General features: G+C 48.0%; 1 protein-coding gene across 4 annotated transcripts in view; it reads left to right on the top strand.

The window, feature by feature from the left end:
• The window catches only part of MYT1L (myelin transcription factor 1 like), a 167,731-nt gene that overhangs the window by 50,759 nt on the left and 96,093 nt on the right, over positions 1-20,879 (top strand). For 3 of the 4 annotated variants that reach the window (XM_023518421.1, XM_023518420.1, XM_012810590.1), the window contains exons 5-6: positions 11,666-12,637; positions 17,289-17,423. In XM_023518421.1, coding sequence (XP_023374189.1) covers positions 11,666-12,637; positions 17,289-17,423 — 1,107 coding nt within the window. Of the gene's footprint in view, positions 1-11,665; positions 12,644-17,288; positions 17,424-20,879 lie in introns of all 4 variants that reach the window. The other variant, XM_003798557.2, reaches the window with a different exon arrangement.

The raw sequence follows: 20,879 nt of genomic DNA, 5'->3' as shown, positions 1-20,879 counted from the left end.
GGGCAGACGTGGTGTGCGGTGTGGAGGAGGGGTGTGCAGAGGCGCACAGTGTGGCTCCTTAAGGGACAGAGCTGGGGTTGTAGCTGAGACAGAGGCTTTAAGGATGTGAGCTGAAAATAAGAACATAAATTTTCAGATATTAATGAGCCCTGCACTGCACTTCCAGATTGCTGTGGAAAGTTGTGGTGTTGTCACTGCAGGCTCCTTAAGGACAGACCAGACAATGACTTAAAGAAGAGAAAAGCAGCCCTGATGTCATCCCAGCTTCCCTGCAGTCCAGCCACCTGAATTATGCTCACCTTGTGTTAGCAGCCACACTGGGGTCAACCCTGCTCTGGAAAACAAAAAGACCAGAATTTTCAGTGGCCTATTTCTACTTTCTGATGATCCAGTAACCATGTTGCTCTGAGGACCAAGGAGTAATTAATCCAGGTACTCCTGGACACAGTAGCATAGACACCGAGGCAGAGACAGAGAGGAAGGGACAGACACACCCCCTGGGAGAAGGTTTCTGTCTATATCCACAAGAGAGCTGAGGACTCCAAATAGCTCGTTCTCTGGTTGGAAAAATATGACTAACTCTTTTTTTTTTAATCCCTAATTTTAGATAATTCAGACATGTAAAACATGAAAAGAAAGGCCCTCAGAATTTTATGAATAAGTGAAACTTCACTCATTCTCATTCCATTAATCTAGATCTGTTATGAATGAAAACTTTAAATAAAAAAACATAATTTATAATATCTAAATTTAAAGTTTTTATGCAACTTGATTCCCTTGTGAAACCTTATTTTTCCTTCAGCTTACATCATTAAGCTTAACAGAAATCTTTAGCTCATGTAAGGGACAGCATTTGAACATAATAAGCCAACAACCCCATTTTGAAGGATGTGGGTCCCCCAACAAGTCCTGTGTCAGTGCTCACAGCACGTGGGGAGTCTTGCTGCCCCATGGAGCATGCAGGCCTGAGATGGGCCCAAGACCAGAAGGGAGCCCATGGCAGGTGGGCCCTGGCCTCAGGGACTGACCCACACACATTCTGTTCCATCCACAGTGCTGCTGATGCCAGAGCACCATGTCCAGGCGGCATCCAAGCACTGAGACGCACTCAGGGAAACAAGCACAGCCTGGCTCCCAAAGGCAGGTGGGTGGTGTTCCTCTGCTGGGGTGATATGGTCAGAGCCAGAGGACCATGCTCCCAGACAGGCTTCTCAGGGCTCCAGGAAACACTGCAGGAAATGAGGGCATGTGTCCTAGTGCTGGTGTGCAGTGTCCCTAAGATGTACGGCACCGACATGCAGGTGTGAACTGCACACACACAGGTTATATATATGGGTGAGAAGAATCACAGTTGGAGCCCAGCTCTGCCGGAACCTCCACATCGGCTTTCCGCTCACCAGCCTGGTAGGTGCTAGTCATGCGTGGTTATTTAAATGCAAAGAACATTAGAAATGCATTTCCTCAGTCACATCAGCTGGTTGCCACACGCTGCTGGTGCTCCATGCTGGCCAGTGTGGACGTGGAAGCTTCTCTCCTCTTCTGCTGCACACGGGGCCCTGGGCGCTCTGTCTTTGTAAAGTCCCTTCTCCTAGTGCCCAGGAGCTCTGTCCTGTGTGCTTCTGACTACACACATCAGAGTCCAGCAGGATCTGTTCCAGCCTCAGGATGAGATGAATGACTTTTTATAAACAATCTTTCTTTGCATATATAAGCCACTAAGTTCCTTTCTTTGAATCCAAAATTGTTCAGTCTTCTGAGAATTCAGAAAAGGAATCTTTGCTCACTGTTCAAAGCAGACGCAGAGATATTACAATTTAAGGCCAAAGCCAAGGAAACCTTACCTTTTGAGGTTTTTTGCCATAAGCCGTGTTTTTAGATATGTTGGGGCCAGCATCAGCAACAGCTGAGCTCTCTCAATGTAGAGACAGATGCCAAAGGGCCTGAGTCTGGCAGCGCCTGGGCCCCAGGGAGTGTCTGAGGCTCACAGCACCCTGGTCTCTCTGAGGCAACACCTCGAGGGCCACAGGGGGGCTGGTGGAGGCAGCCTGGTCCGTTGGAAGGTTCCAGCTGGAACGATGTGGTTGGAGCCCTAGGTTCCTGTCATAGCCATGCAACCTGGAACACACAGAGGAAAACTCCTCGGATTCACTCCTTCACCTGCAAGGTGCACGTGATAACTTGTGGAATCAGACAGGCTGGACGGGCTGCCCAGGAAAGCGCATAGGCCTGGGTGTGTGACATGGTGAGCACATTTAATTGTTCTCCTGTAGACAGCTATGGTGGTACCACCACCCTTCCCTAACTCTGGAAGACAGCCTCTGGGTGTGGCATCTTGCTGCGTGTCAGTGTGCTCTGGCCACATCCTTGCTGCCCAGCACGTCCACCACCATGCTGGCCTCAGTTGCTCCCAGTGCTCGGGGAGTACAGCCCCCCAGCAGGGCCTCTGAGCCCGCTGTTTCCTCCCCCAAGTCCTGTCCCCAGTACGACTCATGCTCTCCTTAACATCCCTGCTGTGTCACCTACTCTTCAAAGTACTGTCACATAATAACCTGACATCACAGCACAGGTTTGCTTTTCATATGTTTGTGTCTTTTTCACTGGAGAACTTACATGGCTACAAGGACATTGTCTCTCTGGTCCATTGTTCAGCTATAAATATGCGTCTAACATAAATATTATTCTGTTAGCACCCCCACCTCAGGCCCAGCAGAGCTGGCTTGTGCAAAATTATCATAATTACAATGTTTGTCTTTGATGTAATAAAAGGGTAGTGATGTGTTGCCCTCTTCAAAGTGTTTGCACTTTTCATTCTGAGAGAGATACCTAGATATGCCAATGTTTAATTCAGGTGAATAAATGGCTGATGGATTGGTGCTTTTTAGCTTAGGTAGAAATGTTTCTCCATTCCTCAGTTTCAGGCGTAAGATCGTTCTTGTGAGAAGTGCCACTATTCAGTCATCTGTGGTGTCTTCCATAGTAACACCTGAGCTGACACACGGCTCAGGTTAGTACTATCTTAGACAATCAGTCTCCAGGGAAATGTGAGAGATGTCTGGCCTGTGTGCTTCATTTCAGCTCTAACTGAGAGCATTCAAGAAGCACAACTTGGTGGGGTCTCCACGCACGTGCTGAGACAGGTGGTTGCCTCCGAGAGTCCTGAGTCCTGCACAGGACTGGTGAAAGGCGGGGCCCAGAGGAGGGCCTTTCGCCTCTGGAGTTCAGAAGAGCACTTGCTGCCATCTCACAGTGGATTTACAAAGACAGAGAGCAAAAGACAGCAGTGAGTGCAAGCCACAGAGGAGCAGATTCAGCTGGAGAAAGCCCATTGGTGGAGAAGTAGGTCGAGCTGTGCAATGTATAGACATTTATGGCAACAAGACTGAAGCCCAGAAATAACCATAGAGGAAACAACACAGAGAAAACTGGCTGGGAGTGTATTTTGGGTAATTGCATATGAAGCACCACAACCATGTCCCCAGTAATCAGCACCAGTAAGGACAAAGAACCTGCTGTCTGAGGTAAGGGCACAGACGCTGCAAGGCCCAGCACACACGGGCCCTGCCAACAGCAGCGGAAAGGCCGGCGAGGCTGCACGGCCCTGATCCCAGCACGGCCCCGATCCCAGCACGGCCCCCTTCCTGGCAGCTGGTGCATCTGCTTCTCCACCTTCCAGCAGCTCCCTCTTCCCAGCAGCTCGGAGGCCAAGGAATGGGGAAGGCCCTCCCTGGAGGAGGCAGGCCTCACCCCGCCTGCTCTCTGAGTGCCTGAGTCCTGGGTTGCTACAGTAATGCCAGAGCTTGACACATCCATCCCCGGCACGCAGCGTGGATGTGGGGAGAGAACGACTGACCTGTGCAACCCCCACGTGACGGGAGCAGGGAGCCAGAGGGAATATGTGTACCACAGACCCTCAAGTCACTCTGGGCAGTTTGTACAGGCCAAGAAGACTGTAACTGAAGTGTGCCATTTCTACTTTTCCTTTTTTTAAACAAGCCCAGCTAACTGTAAATAATTTTATAAGCAATAGGGAAATCATATACCAATATCATGTATCTTATCAGCCTTTGAAATCAAAGGCAGAGGCCTATTGGCTGTACTTGACCCTCGCAGTAGGTGGCTGTGTCCTCACAACACTTGTACCTATGACCAGAGAATGCATTTGGACGCATCACTAGTGCTGGACGCCTTGGAGTCACAGGGTGGTTATGGGAGGAAAAACTCTGTGGTTTGGGAAAAAAATTTAAAAGATAAAAGTCGACCACATCTGCATCTATTGAGCAAAAATCAGCAGATGAATTGCCTCTGTAGGCCAATGGCAGCTTGCAGAGATCCACCACCACACACTGAGATAACCCTGTGCTCTCACAACACAAGCCAGAGAATCAAGGGTACCCAGAGCTGGCTCTTCTGATTAGGAGACAGATATTTAGAAAAGATCTGGAATCTGTCTTTTAGAACTTAGCGCGGAGAGTCCATCCCTTCATTCAGTTCCAGCCACAGCCCAGGGGCTGCCCCTGGGTGCTCGTCCAGGCAGGGGTCTGCGCAGCGCCTGGGCCAGGGGCCTCTCTCTCCAGGAGGCCCGGGGCTGGTCTTTCCCACTTGATGGAGGTGAATGCTCTCTTATCACAGTTCTTTCTGTCTCGTGCTGCCTTGATGCCAGACACAAGTTTTGAAAGGTAGGGGACGCTCAGCGCCTGTGGCTTAAGCGGCTAAGGCGCCAGCCACATACACCTGAGCTGGCAGGTTCGATCCAGTCTGGGCCCACCAAACAACAATGACGGCTGCAACCAAAAAATAGCCAGGCATTATGGTGGGCACCTGTAGTTCCAGCTACTTGGGAGGCGGAGGCAGGAGAATCGCTTGAGCCCAGTAGATGGAGGTTGCTGTGAGCTATGATGCCACAGCACTCTACCCAGGGGGACAGCTTGAGGCTCTGTCTCAAAAAAAAAAAGAAAGGTAGGGAGTGGTATGATGGGGAAAGTGGCAATTCCAGACAAGTTACAGGCATGTCACGGGCAATGCTGGACCTAAGTTACTTCAAATGTAATGTATGAATGCTGAGTGGAATATCTCTGTGATTCTAGTGCTAATTCACAAAATGACAGTGGCTGACCCTGAAAACCATGCTTATCTCAGTCCATATCCAAGTGGTGAGAGATTCTGCTAGAATGATTCCAACCTCTGATAACTGTGACTATGGTAGACGTGTTCTCAAAGTTCTCCATGGCACCAGGCAAGACAAGCAGCACCGTTGTCGGTGAGATGCTGTTGGAAACGCAGTGGGTGAGCGCTCCCTCCCGGTGGCAAGGTCCCCCTTGCATCCTCGTGCAGTGAGAGTCTCCTGCATGTGAAGGGGCTGTGCAGGCCTCCTGGTGAAGCACCTCATTGCTTTGTTGGGGGTGAGGGAGGTAAAGAGAGAAGGGTGCTTGGATCCCAGTGGGGAATCTTTCACTACCAGGCAGTGCCCTTCCCATGGGCTCAGGGGCTGGCACTTCTCCCAGAATGTCCATCATATTGAGCAGTTCTAGGTTGATGAGGTGAACAAAGTGTGTTCCATGTGGTAACAGGGTCCCTGTCTGCAGAGTAGCAGTGGCAAGGTCTGCCCTATGGCTCGCCATCCCCACTGTGCGCATGGCCTCATCCCAGGCCCTGCCGCCCCCACTGTGCGCACGGCCTCATCCCAGGCCCTGCCGCCCCCACTGTGCGCACGGCCTCATCCCAGGCCCTGCCGCCCCCACTGTGCGCACGGCCTCATCCTAGGTCTCACCAGCCTCCTGCCCTCCTGCCTACCCAGACCCCAGGGGCTTTCCAGGTGCCTAGAGACATGAGCCCAGGGCCCTCTGGCATATCAGTCCAGGGTCTTGAATTTCCTTAATTTCCTAACTTCATTGCCATCTCAAATTTGAGCTAAACTCTGTTAAACAGAACCCTGGTGGGTGGCAGGCTAACTTAACTGGGGATTCCTGAACAGTCTTCAGCGGCTGGTGATATATCTAAGTCCTCAATTCATAAACCAGTGCAAGGTGTGAAAGAAAACAACGAGCAGACAAGTGCTGAAAGCAGTGATGAGGACACGGGAGTTGTGAGGCAGAGGGCATGGTGTTCCTGTCTTCCAAGGAAGACTAAGCCCCCAGCTGGCTAGTCCACAGTGAGCCTGCTGCCGTCCTCCGGAGTGAGGAGGTGTGGTCCGCTGCTATTGAAAGGTCACGCATACCCTGGTCAGGGCTGCTGCGGCCGGATCCAGGAGGCTTCCAGCACGTGCCAGGGGACTGCTGACGGCCTTGGTGTTGCCGCCCTTCAGAGGGAACAGTGGTGCCTCCCAGAGCTGGTAGGGGCCTCATAACAACTGCAGGGCCTGTGTGGGCTCTTCTGTGTGGCTGACCTCACTCTCCAGAGCAGAAGCAAGCAGAGCAGGTGCACCTCGGAGCTGGTGTGGGGGGTGCGCACGCAGGACGGGCCACGCCTCTGAGCTGGTGTGGGGGGTGTGCACGCAGGACGGGCCACGCCTCTGAGCTGGTGTGGGGGGTGCACACGCAGGATGGGCCACTTTCTCCTTTCCTTTTGTTGTAGTTGCTAATTAAAAACCATCTCTTTGCATTAGAATTGAATATATTATCAATTTTTAAGTCAGAAATACATATTGACATTTATTTATTTCTACAATTAAAAACAAACCCCTCTGCAGTGCCATCTAGACAGTGGAGAAAACAGTGGTCGTATCTGCGGCACTTTACTAAGAAAACAAAAATGTGGTCCTTGGTGACCTGAACCACATCCCCGCGGCCTGGCAAAGTCTGCAGTGCTCTGCTTTGGAGAAGTGCTCTTCTGGGTTCCGCTCCCGGCTATCTAGGGGATGTCTTTTCCTCACCCAGAGCCTGTGTTGGTAGTTAGAAAGAGCAGCAGTGACTCGGGACTGGACGTTGAAAGAATCCAGCTTGTGCTTTAGATACGTTTCTTACAGGCAAGTCCCTGAGAAGCCAGTGCTTGTATTTATGAAGCTGGAGTCCACACAGTTCTGACTACAGCAGACTCTACTCGTGAGGGGAGAGGAAGACATACTAGGCCTGCACATTTTTTTGTTTAAGAAAATATTGTTATTTTCCAAATGTAACTATAGAATGTAAATTATTTATTTATTATTTTTTGCTTTTGGATTTTATTTCAGATTAACGTGTGGGTACAAATGATTAGGTTACAACGTTTGCATTTGTGAGGTAGAGTCCCTGCTGTAGTTGTGTCCTGCACCCAGGAGGGGCGCCACACACCCTTACATCGTGCCCGTTAGGTGGGGGCTCACCAGTCCCCTCCGTCCTCCCCTCCTGTCTCCTCCCCCGATTTGGATTGGACTGACTTCTCTCTCATACAGGTTCATGTTAGTACTGAGTACATTGGATACTTGCTTTATCATTTTTGTGACACTTTACTAAGAAGAATGTGTTTTACCTCAATCCAGGTTAGTAGAAAAGACATAAAGTCTCCACTTCTTAAGGCCGGATAGCACCCCATGGAATAGATATTATATATCCATCTATCTCACAGTTTGTTAGCCCATTCCTGGGTTGGTGAGCGCTTGGAGTGCAGATTGTTTATAACAACAATCTTGCTCAAAAAAGATCAAATCATCTCTATAGTATTTTATAAATCTCACATAGGAATTAAGATCTCACGTGTACTAGCAATGAACATGAGGTTTGCGAATGGCTGGTGGAGGCAGGAGAAAGGCCCGTGGGCCTTGCCACCAGTAGACCCTGCCTTCTGGGCTCAGTTTCCTCACCTGAGCGTGGCTGGATCAGGTCGCTTTCCACCGAGCATGAAGATTCTGCATCCCTTGCAGGGGGGGCACCTGGCTGCCACTTCCTAACAGTACTGTAGTCTGTTACTGTGCAGCTTTGTTAGATGACAGATTTATTTAAAAGAGAAAACTATGAAGACAGGAAGTGATAATGCTTTATTCTTCTCTTTAAACCTCCATCTAAATAATTATGCTTTTTGGCTTAGAACATAACCCTGTACTTTAAAATAATTTTCTGGGAGGGTCGCTTGAGGCCAGGAGTTTGAGCCCTGCCTAGTTGACATAGTAAGACATCATTTCCATAAAACATTAGAAATTGGCTGTGAGTGGTGGTGAGCACCTGCATTCCCAGCTACTCTGGAGCCTGAGGCAGGAGGATGCGTGAGCCCAGCAGTTTAAGGTTGCCCTGAGCTTTAGTGACAACACTGCACGCTAGTGCAGTGAGCAAGAGCAAGACCCTGTCTCAAAAAGAAAGTAAAATTTAAAGATTTTTAAAATAAAAATAAACAGCTTTCTGATAAAATGGTTTTATCACAAATACATTTTCTTTATTGATAGAACACTAATTACTAGATATAAAGTAGCAAAATTAACTCCTAAAATTTTGGTGGTCATAATATTCATTTTGTGGGCTGTTTTTACCACACTTTCAATCCTGGACTGGCACAGGAAATTCTGGTTCATTTCCCATAGCCCATCTCCACGGGTGACTCATTTCATTACTATGTTCAGCAGAAACATACCTGGAAGGGGAAGTTGCCTACACTGTGAACCTGTAGATAGAAATCTGAGTGCTCTCGAGTTCTGGATGGGGCGTGCACAGGAAGGAGATGATTGGAACCTGCTGCCAGTCCACAGAGTTAAGCGCCGGCTCTATTATGATGTTTCAACACAGTTAAACACAGGTGACTCGAGACATTTTACTGGCCTGCGAGAATTTTTGGTCACTCATGCTGTCTTCAGCAGCCTTTCTTTCCCATGTTCCTGCCTTCGGGACAGAACCTCAGTAGCCCTGAGCATTCCTAACTTTGGAGAAGAGCCCAACCCCGAAAGTAGGCTGCACATTTAGAGGCCAGTGTGCTCTCTAGGGCTGTTTTCAGACTGAACCCACAAATGGGCTGGCTTCCCTGAGCCCTGCTCTGAGGGCCGGGGGTCAGCCCAGCACCAGGGCACAGACCTCACAGCATGTGGGGGCCTTGACGTGCACAGGAGCCCTACGAAGGTCAGTGTCACTGTCTCCACTGTGCAGATGAGCTCCTGGAGGCCCTGCGAGGAGCACGTGCAGCACACAGTGTCACGTGGGGCCGGGTTGAAGGCTGCCTTCCTGCGCTTCATCCCTGGACCCTGCTCTGGGAAGTGCATGGGAGGCAGTGGCAGCTTCTTGCTTCCCTGTGTGAATAAGTTTGGCCATTTTTGTTTTAATCTTGTTAGGGGAAGATGACTTAGAAATTGAGTGGGGAGATGAACAGATGTCTTCAAAAAGGTGAGACGTGCTCCATAACCACCTGATGCCAAAGAGAAAACTTAGACGCAAATAAATTGGAGACAACCCAGAGATTTAGAAGGTGGAGAATTAATAATCCTGTAAATCATGTGTTTGTTAGGAAGGTAAAAAGTGTCATAAGGGGTGGACCTCTGTCCTTCCCCAGTGGGGCCTTTCCTGTCGTCATAGAAGCAGCAGGACGGTCAGGTGGTCTTGTCCTCTTCTTGTTCCTCAATTCAGTGACTGGTACCTTTTCCAGATTCTTCAGGATGACAGGTAATGAGTTACTTAAAGACACTGGGGAGAAAATCATGAAAATAATAGTCTTCCCTCTGGTTTCTCCTTGGACCAGCTCTCCCAGCTCTTCACATGGAGCTCCTGTCCCCCTATTTTCAGACCCCTCTCCATAGGGGTGGGTTGCTAAGCACCAGAACTCACTGGGTTATTGCACAGCACTAACGCAGGCTGGTTATGCTGAATCACAGCCCATGAGTGTAACAAAGTACATAAATTGAGAGGAGAATATAACTTTTCTATTTCCAAATATTCATTAAAACAAGATTGCCTTCCATTCCTGAAACCTGGAATTCTGGGCAGAGGCCAGTTGTACGTTTGAGATTCATGCATCCCAGTGCGTCTGATCGCTTTCACTGGTTTTTGCTCCCCTTTGAGAATACTTTTATCTCTATGATAAAGAAAATGATTCATAGGATTTATCCAGAAGAAACAATATTTTTTTATGTAATTAGTGATAAGTGGCAAATTTGATTTGCTGAAGTTTAGGAAGGTGTGTCAGATTTAAATATTCACTGATTTGGTGTGGGATCACAAAGGTGCTACTTTCTGTTACTGATATATGGAGCTCCAAATCTTTCTTCTCTAACAAAAGCCTTCCCTACATAAAATGCATAAAGAAAACAGCAGAGCCGATATCTCAGCCCTCAGTCAGTTGGTCTTTTCTGTTAGTCAATATATCTCATTACTTGGGATCATTAATAAACTTTATTCTTCTTACTCTGATTTTCTAGTCATGGAAACAAAGAACAGATGTAAAAACAGTATGCACGTAACCAAACCCAATCTGAGGGGGTGAATAAATTTAAGAATCTTTTTGTTATTACCTGTATCTTGCAATACATGTGATAGCAATTACATAGAATGGTGAACAGAAATTCACCAAATTCCTTGACTGTTAAACAGCACACATTCCAAAAGAAATAAAGAGGTTTTAACATGGTCTTTTTAAAGAGTTTCCTAAATACCCCTTTGAGATTGAGCATAACACTTACTCCCACCTTATTTCTGCCAGCTCACTAAGTTTCCTGAGGCCAAGGGATGAGGGATGAGGTGACAGCCGGTCACATGCTGTGCTGTGAGTGTCACAGTCGTGACCGTGCAGCTCCAGCCTGCCTGGCACGGCATTTGCTCAGGGCCCACTGTTACCCATCTCTCAATCCTGTGGAGACGCCCAGATGAACCATAGCTCATCAGAGTTACTTTCCTAACCTTTACTATAGAAACCTGTCGCTTCCTGATAAAGCATCTCCAGTATCAGATCCCAAATCCTGATTCAGCTTCACCACGTACCTACTATACTGAACCCCAGTGATCACAGCACTCTGGCCTGCTTCCCCAGAAGCCTGGGACATTCTTCTGGGTTGCCTGAGTATCAGTGAGAAAATGAAAAATTTAAAAGCAACTGCAGTGAACATCTGTTTAAGAGTTTGGCAACAAGTAAAGTTGATGAACTCTTAGAAAGCCTAGTGTTAAGATGAATACAATTATTAGGCTATACTTAATAAAATCAATGAAGAAAATAAGTCATTCTTAGGCCAAGCGCGGTGGCTCACACCTGTAATCCTAGCACTGAGGGAGGTAGAGACAGGTGGATTGCTTGAGCTTAGGAGTTTGAGACCAGCCTGAGCAAGAATGAGATGCCTTCTTGAAAAATAGTGAGGTATTGTTGTGGGGCCAGTAGTCACAGCTACTGGGGAGGCTGAGGCAAGAGGATTGCTAGAGCCCAAGATTTTGAGGTTGCTGTTAAGTTATGACACCACAGCAGTCATAAAAGAGTCATTCTTAAAAGTCAGATATAATAAAAAATTAATATTTTAAAGGTATATTTAGAATATTTGCTAGTTTATTTTAAGACTCATTAACGAAATTAGTAGCTCATAGGAAATATCACGAGGGCCTCTGTGTTTAGCACAGTCTGTTTTCTTTATGTCAACATTTCAACCCAGCTGCAAAAGGGACAGGAGATTCTATGACGTGATGAACAGAGTTTGACTTGTGGTTAACTTGCTGTCGGTGCTGTTGTAACTAAACTTCAAGTTCTAGCCACTTCTTTCTTCTCTTTCCCTTTTTGTCTGTTTTTATTGTCTTTGCAGAAGACCATCAAATGAACTGTCACAACACGCGGATGATGCAGGACCCAGAAAAGGACGACAACAACAACGAGGAGTATGACAACTACGACGAGCTGGTGGCCAAGTCCTTGCTGAACCTCGGCAAGATCGCCGAGGACGCCGCCTACCGGGCCAGGACGGAGTCGGAAATGAACAGCAACACCTCCAACAGCCTGGAGGACGAGAGCGACAAGAACGAAAACCTGGGTCGGAAGAGCGAGCTGAGTTTAGACTTGGACAGCGACGTGGTCCGGGAGACGGTGGACTCCCTGAAGCTGCTGGCGCAAGGACATGGCGTCGTGCTCTCAGAAAACATTGGTGACAGGGGTTACGCAGACAGCATGTCGCAGCCGGACAGCAGAAGTGTCAACTACGTCCTGCTGGGGAAGCCTGCCAACAATGGGCTGTCCGACAAGGCGGTGGAGGAGAGTGACGAGGAGGTGTGCCTCAGCAGCCTGGAGTGCCTGCGCAACCAGTGCTTCGACCTGGCCCGCAAGCTCAGCGAGACCAGCCCGCAGGACAGGGCCCAGCAGCAGGGCCTGGCCCTGCGCCCACACGGCAGGCAGGAGGACGACTTCCCAGGGAGGACGCCAGACAGGAACTACTCGGACATGATCAACCTCATGAGGCTGGAGGAGCAGCTGAGCCCCCGGCCGAGAGTGTTCTCCAGCTGCGCCAAGGAGGACGGGGCCCGCGAGCGGGACGATGATACCACCTCCATCAACTCGGACCGGTCAGAGGAGGTGTTCGACATGACCAAGGGGAACTTGACCCTGCTGGAGAAAGCGATTGCTTTGGAGACAGAGCGTGCCAAGGCCATGAGGGAGAAGATGGCCCTGGAGGCAGGCAGGAGGGACAGCATGCGGTCGTACGAGGACCAGTCTCCCAGGCCGCTTCCCGGGGAGGACAGGAAGCCCAAGTCCACAGACAGCCACGCCAAAAAGCCATACTATGGTAAAGGTAATATTTCTACCTCACGTAAGTGCTGGAGAGAACAGGAGCTAGAGGAGGGTGTCAGTGGAGCACAGAAAACCAATTGCACTAAACTGTTTCTCCACCGCAGTGTTAGGGGGGGTTCCAGAATTTCCTCGTGTGGTTATGTCTCTGAAGAGCAAATAAAATCCTTGTCTGAGAAACACACAAAGCAGCTCAGCGTCATATGAGTAGAGTGGAGGAATAATCGGAACGCACTCCTTGGGAAGGTAGGATGGAAGCACAGACACAGCACTAGAACCTCCAGGATGAGCCTGTGCTGGTGCAGATGGACGCAAGTGGAGTGGCCAGGGTCTGTGTGACGAGTAGTCAGTTTTGGAGGGAGCTCATGTTTTATAAATTGGATTAGGTGGGTAGCATCCTGATTTATAAAATTATCCTGAAATGGCAGTTATTGATGCAACCACACCCACAGAGAACAGCCCAGATAGAGACTGAGCAGTAATGAGGGCAGGAACCAAAGTGGGCAGTGACGGCACGTTGACAATCTCAGGCAGTGAGGCGCTGGGCACCGCTGCTGTGCAAGGTGTGGCATGGCCTCAGCTGAGAGCAGCAGCGAGTTCTTCAGCACATTCACCCCCTCTCCCGGATTCCATTACACTGGGAAACAGTTTATGGTGCTTTTCTGAAATATAATTTATTATAAAACACTCAAAACTATCCCTATGATAGTTTTAGCTGAATTTTACTTTATGAGATATGTGGGCACATATTTGCACGTATTGTTCTATTTAACTATATATACATATATACTATGCAATGTAAGTATATCATGTATATATGCACACACATCTTTATGCCCCCGACCTGAGTGATTTGAGCTCATGTTTGCCTTGACAACAGCGTCCACTTCCGGGATAAAGTCGGTGGTAACACAGCCTCACACAGAACCCTGGCCCTATGTGTGTCGTGATTACAGGTCTCTTTTAAAACCAAGTAAGAAGAAATTTTAACAATGAAATTGGGGTTTCCTTAAATGCTTCTGTTAAGTACCCAAAATACTCTTTTCCTGTTTTCTTTTCTTATTTTATTCTATTTATTATGAATACTGAGTTTCTTCACAGTGAATCTAATAATGAGGTCCAGGAATTTGGTTTGAAAATCAGTTGCTCTCTAAACTTCAAACTGTTGGAAAAACTGCATTTTTCTGTCATGACATAGGTGTGTACTCTCCTCTCGACATGCACAGCCACCCTCTGTGCAGGCCAGGTGGCTCTGCAACCAAGTCCAAACTGGACAGAACCTCAGCCAGAGGCTCTGGAGGTGCTCAGCGTGACCAGTGCCAGGCCCTGGTGGCCTTGCTCACGAGGTGAAGGCCAGACCACCACAAGCAGTTGTTATGTGATGAAGCTGATTTGTGAAGGAAATAGGGTCTTCAGCTCAGGAAAACTGCAGGCTTGCTGTAGGCATTTTAAATACTGTGAATGCTAGCATGGAAGTTCACGAGTGCAGACGAGATGTGCTCAAATCATCTATTAGAAATTGTTACTGTCTATTTTAGAATCATAAAGGAACCAAACACTTTTTAGGAATAAATAGTGTTTCTCATGTAATTGCTCAGATGGACAAATGCAGAGTGTCCCCAAAGTCACCTCTAAAGTCACCATGCATAGGAACAATAGGAAATTGTTGCCAGATGTACCTCATTTACACAATATTCATTGTGAGGCTTTGCAAAGAAGTTGTCAACATGTAGAGAATATTTTGTAAATATTTTGTAAAATTTTGTAATTAATATTTTATAAATAAAGGTACATTTAGCTACGATTTTCCATCTTCCATATGTATGGCAGTTTTAGCAGTGACTTTGGGGACACGCTCTCTATCTCAGACGTGTTTTAGACTCTTAAGTGGTGGGTTTAGAGCGCAGCTCTGGCTGGCAGGGTAGTGGTGTGCTGCCTGCTAGCACAGGTTGCTTTGGCTTCGCAGATTCTGTGTTGTGATGGCTTCTTGGGTTTCTTGTTCCCTTTAAACTCAGCAGCTTTATACAAATTTTGACTCATTTCGTTTTATTGTTGCTTTATTTTCCTGCCAAAAAATGGAATTCAAAGTGCTTGCTCCCCTTATATAAATGGGGGGGGGGATTGTACAGTGACCACAGGAGTGTGCTTTCTCCCTGGGACGGGCAGGGCTGGCCCTGGGAGTCCAGTGGGCAGTGCTGGACTCTGTCCCTCTGGTGGCTCCTGGTCCTCCTCCTCTCACTAAAGCACATTTCCGAGTCCCAGACGTGTTTTCCACATAGTGTCAGTTTCTTTTCAAGGTATCTGTAGTTATATTCAAGACCAAGTAAATAAAGCAAACAAGCCCAACAAAGTAGGTCAAAAAGATGAAGAAAGGCACCCTTCAAAACAAAAAAAATGTTATGTGGTGAATCCCACCTGCGTGGCCAGGCGACGTCTCACCCGCTGTGGATGTCAACAGTCTGTTTTCAGCATCCCGGAGACAACGTGTATCAGTTCTCGTTTCTGCACAATCTTTTCAAACTGATTTAAATTGTCGATGAGTAGCATTTCCAAAATCGTGAGTTAGTACTAAAGAATTGACCCTGAAACTCATCTTTCTTTTACTTGGTCGTCCTCTAGCAGGAAGGAGATGGAGCAAGGTCACCCAGCACAATTTGTTTTCTCTAGATGACGTTGCACGGTTTGGGTTACTTTGTTCGTCTCTTTGTTTGCTTGGTTATTTTGTTTTTGCTTGCACGTTTCCTGTTAAGAAGTCCTGGGGTCACAAGAAAAACGAAATCCAGGGGAGATGGTGAAGGAAGCAGCACCCCCACCGGGACCTCGTGCATGGAGAGGAGAATATGCCCCGTTGTCTTCCAAAACCTGGCAGGCTCTTGAGCCACGTTGCTGTGTGCAAATCAGTGCTTAGTCGCAGAGCATTTTCAAAATCTATGAAATGATGTAATTTGCATGGAAATCCTGTGTCCATAGAATAGAGTCAGTGATTGATGTTAGTTATAATTTACTCTTTTTCTAATCTGTTAAAAGCCATTTGTATCCAGCTAAATATTTGTTATCTCTCGTTTTATGATTTTAAATTATCAAAGTTTCTTCTGAAGCTGTTATGATGCACTTACTATTTTATATTTACATTAGTTGGATTATGTAATGCTATTAGGAAATTACTGAAACGATAATAAAAAGCCAGGCTTTTAGTTTGCTTGTATATGGGAAGCTTCAGCAAGGTCATTAGAAATCGATTCACAGCCGCATAATTTTAAATTTGTTTTCAAAGGTCATTATGGATGAATAGGGACAGGAAGGGAGCCAGCACTGCACAAAGGGTATTTCCCCAGCAACAGCACGTGAGAGGGACCTTGTGTGAAATGTGTCACCAGCTAGAGAAGAGGGGCTGTCCAGAGCTGGGGTACCACTCTCATGCTTCCTGAAGTCCTTTTCCATTTTGAGTTTATACGAATGACCTAGGAAAGTCTCTAAGAGTTCAAAAATTTAAAGTCAGCTTTTATCATGAGAAAAATGAGTTCTTAACCAAAAGGAAAACATATTTTCTGGCAATCTTGATTGGTGTGATTAATGAAACATCAACATAAAAGAATTAAATCCCTAGAGAAAATTAATTATTTCATCGTCTAGACCAAATAGTAATAATCACCATCTATTGGTGATCTGAGCAACTGGTTTTCAATACTAGCTCAAAAATGCAGTGTTTCACACATGCACACTTGGTATTCAGTCCCGGGGTACCTTTAAGTATTTTCTGGAATTACTATATTACACGCTTAGGAATTCTGGGCACAGAGACAGTATTATTGGCCATATCTCTGCATTTCTGGCACGTAGCATTCAATTTCTTACCAAACCTCCACGCGAATCGCCCTCCCCTGGCTCTGGGGAGAGGCTGCCGGGCAGTGGGGCGCATGGCCTTGGCCTGGCGTGTGCACGCGCAGCGACCTCTGAGCCGCCCCGTTCCGGGTGCAGATGAGGAGATCAGAACAAATGGTCGCTCCAGTGGCTTCTGAAACATTTTTGATTGCCCATCACCTCTGGCAGGTGGGATTTCCACCCTTGGTTATCTGCTTACAGTGCCTTCTGAGAGTTCAGCTTCTTTTCAGAAAAGCTCTGAATGGCTGTGCTAAGAAACACGTTGCTCAGCCTCAAGAGAGCAACTTTCAACGTGAGAAAATTTATAGTGTACACTATCAGAGCACTCAGAAACTCAGCTACAGAGTCTGTGAAAGAAAGTGCTCTCTCTGGATGAATTTCTCGGGGACACTCCTGAAGGGCATGGTGCAGGGTGGGGCTGTCCTCTGAGAAGGCCACTGTCTCATCACTGTTTATGCTGATTTCTTTGAGCAACACAGCTTATCATGTAACACACGGGAAAATAATTAATCAAGGCTTAAGCTTAGGGATAGGCTTTTCCCTTTCTTTAGGATAAAAACTAATATACTTTATGATTCACGATTATACTGTATAAGGTTGAAAAAAATCACCCAAACCAGAGAGCTTCCTAAGCAAACATGGACTGTCAGAGCCTGTCCCTTGATACCTCCTTTATTTCTCTCTTTAGCAAAATCTCTTCAGATTGTTGATAATCACGTTTGTCTTGGGTAAACATTCATTGTTTTGGCCCCTGTTGTCGCTTTTAGATCCCTCAAGAACAGAAAAGAAAGAGAGCAAGTGTCCAACCCCCGGGTGTGATGGAACCGGCCACGTAACTGGGCTTTACCCACATCACCGCAGTCTGTCCGGATGCCCGCACAAAGATAGGGTCCCTCCAGAAAGTAAGTCCATGTCTCACACTCCCCTGGGCAGTGCAAACACCTGCGACCTCTCTCTGTCATCCCACTCTCCTGCTGTCATCTCCATCGTATGGCTCAGCGCAACCTTATGAGACCAGTCCCCTAGTCACCTGGAAGGGCAGCTTGTCAGTAGCCCCAGAGGACACCTCCTCCCACCCAGGACAGAAGCTCTCGAGCTGCCTCGTCCCTGTAGCAGAGCTCCCGGTGCTGAAGGAGCTCAGGGCTCGCCACCCTGTGACCTCAGGCAGGTGCTTCTCCTCTCTCTCCCCACGAGTCACAGAATGGAGTGTCCCCAGAACATTCTCACAGCACTAAACTGCTGTGGACCCCCGAGGAGAGGGCCCTTGAGCTATCTCTTGCCCAAATACCTGTTCTTCTGTATATTATGTGAATGAATATTTAGATCTGAAGTTTTGTTGCATTTTTCTCAGAAAGTCTGTTTCTCGGCATAGTTGTCCTGAAATTCCCTTTCCACACTATATGATCTTAAATGAGAAGGTTTGATGTGGGTGGGGTTTGATCTTTCACATTCTTTTGAATTAATTAGGTCTGATAATATGGAATAATCTATCAAAACAACGAAATGTTTTTTAGAACTAAAATGATATATAGCTTTTTATAAATTATCCTTCTCTTGGCACATAATTGATGCCAACTACTTAAATACAACTAGAATTGATTACTCGGAGACAAGGCATATTTTCAAAAATGAATAGATGAGTTTGAAATTCTGGTTTTGAGTATAAAGCCCATGAAGGGCTTTCCTCACTCACAGTCTCTAGTGAGGAAAGTGGAATAGCTGGATTTGTGAGAGAGCAGGCTGGCAAGATGACCAGAGGGCGAGTGAGAGGAACTTTGAGGGTCATCCCATCATAATGGGTGCCTTTGGAATAATCGAGAGCTTGTTCTGTTGAAGCAGGTTCTCAGCGGTATTTGAGAATTAGCATGGTCCAGCTGGATCTTTATTTTCAAGTGAAACGCTTTTAGAAAGTACCATGGCCCCAGGCTTTCAAATGTCCACTCAAAGCAGTAAGCCACATTTCTTGTAACTGCCTTGTGAACAAACGTGAAGAGCTGTGGCAACAAGCAAATTGGAGTGTGTGGCGACAATCCCGTGTGTTACATGAACAGGGAGACAGCATGGTGGGCGGCTTCTGTGTCCCAGCACACACATGTGCAGCGCTCAGCCCCGGCACTAACTCGTTCAGTCCCCAGCTGACCTGCAGGGCAGCCCTGGCCCTGCTTTTCAGATGATGAAAATGAGAAGCAGAGACCCCACCACCTTTCTACTTGCAGGGCGCCCTGAGGCCGCACAGTATTTTTTAAGCTAATCTGAACAGGCACTGACTCACCTCACTAAAGGTCGAGCTCAGGGTTAAAGCTGTGTCTGTGAGCTTCCCCTGAAGCCTGGTCGGTCCGAGGACATCCCGGTCAGTCCTGACGGGCCGTGTGGCCCTGACCTGGTGCTCTCTGCGCTTTCTTTTTCTCATCTACAAAATGAGGCAGTAGAAAGAGTCTCTTTATGCACTTTTTATATATTTTTGCCTCCAACGTAGATTATCACGTCCTTTTTATGGATGAGAAATTCTTCTGACTTTTCATAGGAAAATTCTAAGTAGTAACAGGAGCTGTGTTCTGACAAATTGCACTTCACACAGACTTGTGGCTACTGCAAGTCAGGCCTGACCGGCCACGCGTCAGCCCCGAGGCCGTGGGAGCGCAGCCTCACTAGTCTTGACGAAGGCCTCCCAGAGCCTCTGCAGGACGCACCGCCGAGTACTTGCTCACCTGCGACTCCTTATAACACAACAAAAGTGTAATTAGAAAATCAAAGGATTCCATCCATAGAAGGCTGCTTCTTTCTTTCAGTTTTCTGGGCTAGTTCCCCTGGTCGTGGTTTTTTCCACATAAAGTCCTCACAGAGCTCACGGCACAGTCACTGCTAGGATGTGCAGGGCTCACGGTCCTTGCGGGGCTCCCAGCCTGGCCAGGGAGGGGTGAGCACACACCGAGCAGATGTAGCCACCAGATACTCAGCCGACACTTCACTCTCAAGGAGACCAGGGGTCCCCAGAGCTCCCCTGAGGGGCACATTAGCTGAGCTCCACCACAGGGAAGGAGCATTTTCCAACTGCTATTGGGAAAGTCCACCCAGGAGGTCAGGGCATAGAGAAGACAGTGGCTGTGAGAGGGAAAGGCAGATTCAGGAGGTGTTGCAGAAACAGGCCACCACGGATTGTAGCCTCAGGGTATGCAAGGCTGGTGACAGTTCCACATATGGGGACTAAGAAGGAGGGACACATTTCACAGGGAAAACTGGGGCTCGTGTGTTGCCGTTGGAACTGGAGGCCCAGACCTGCTCTGTACTTCAGCAGGCCTGGGGACCTGGGGAGGTCAGGAGCAGAGGTGGCTACCTGGAGACATCCTTCCAGCAGCCTTGGTGGAACAGAAGAGGGGAGATGGCAGTAACTAGAAAAGAAGGGGAACCCGACACAGTTGGCTATAGTGTGTGAAAAGGTGGAGCAGAGGCAGAGAGGCAAGTGGACAGAGGAGAGTGGCACTTCTGAAAAGTCCCATGCAGGAAGTCACTGGCTGAGTTCCCCGGAGAATGGGAGGAGGAGCCGCAGAGGTCACTGGACAGGCTGTTTAACTGCTCATGCCAACACCAGCAGCAGGGTGAGAAGAGGAGAGAGGGCGTGGCCACCTGGCCACCAAGGCTCCAGACTGATTACCTGGAGGGTGGTCTGTGGGTCCCATCTTAGGTGAATCCTGCTTTGACCAGGAGTCCTGTTCAGCAGGGGAGAGGGATGCAGTCGGCTTGAGGCCTCCACACATGCAGACGTGGCAGGTGCCTGCTATCTTCAGGCAAAACTTTCTGTTTGAAAGTTTAGCATAAAAGGAAAAGAAAAGTGTATATTACTGAAAGAGGGAGCCTGTCTGGGAAGCATCTGTGTGCCATAACGGTGGGCGCTAGGAGAACTCCGGGGAATAGAAAGTGAAGGACACAGCAAGTCAGGTCCTCAGGAAGGGGACAAGGACAGGTGAGAATGCAGCTGGGGGCTCCCCTTGAGGAAGGAGGAGCGCTATGAAGACATAGCCACATACGTGATGCAGATTCAGGCTATGGACTCAAACCGTGGTGACACCACGGGGAACTCAGGACACAGTGCCCAGGAAACCATCAACATGCAGTTCAGTAACCAGTTTGGGCAGGCACCATCCATGCTCTCAGGGCCTTAGGTGACCTGCACAGGCAGGGGCCAAGGTGCATGTTGACTGTGACCCTCTCTCTCCCCGAGAATCCAGAATAGTGGTATGTCATTAGGGCCAGAAAAGAAGGGCTGTAGTGTAGGGTCCGGCCTCCCCCCTACTGGCCAGCAGCCTCCTACACCATGGGAAGAGTGTCCAAGCTGCCATCCCACCTGTAATCTCACATGG

This window comes from Otolemur garnettii, unplaced genomic scaffold (assembly GCF_000181295.1).
Source record: "Otolemur garnettii isolate 467f Iridium unplaced genomic scaffold, OtoGar3 scaffold00139, whole genome shotgun sequence".
Lineage (NCBI taxonomy): Eukaryota > Metazoa > Chordata > Mammalia > Primates > Galagidae > Otolemur > Otolemur garnettii.
The sequence above is the reverse complement of the archived record's forward strand: the minus strand, read 5'-3'. Positions and strand labels throughout refer to the sequence as shown.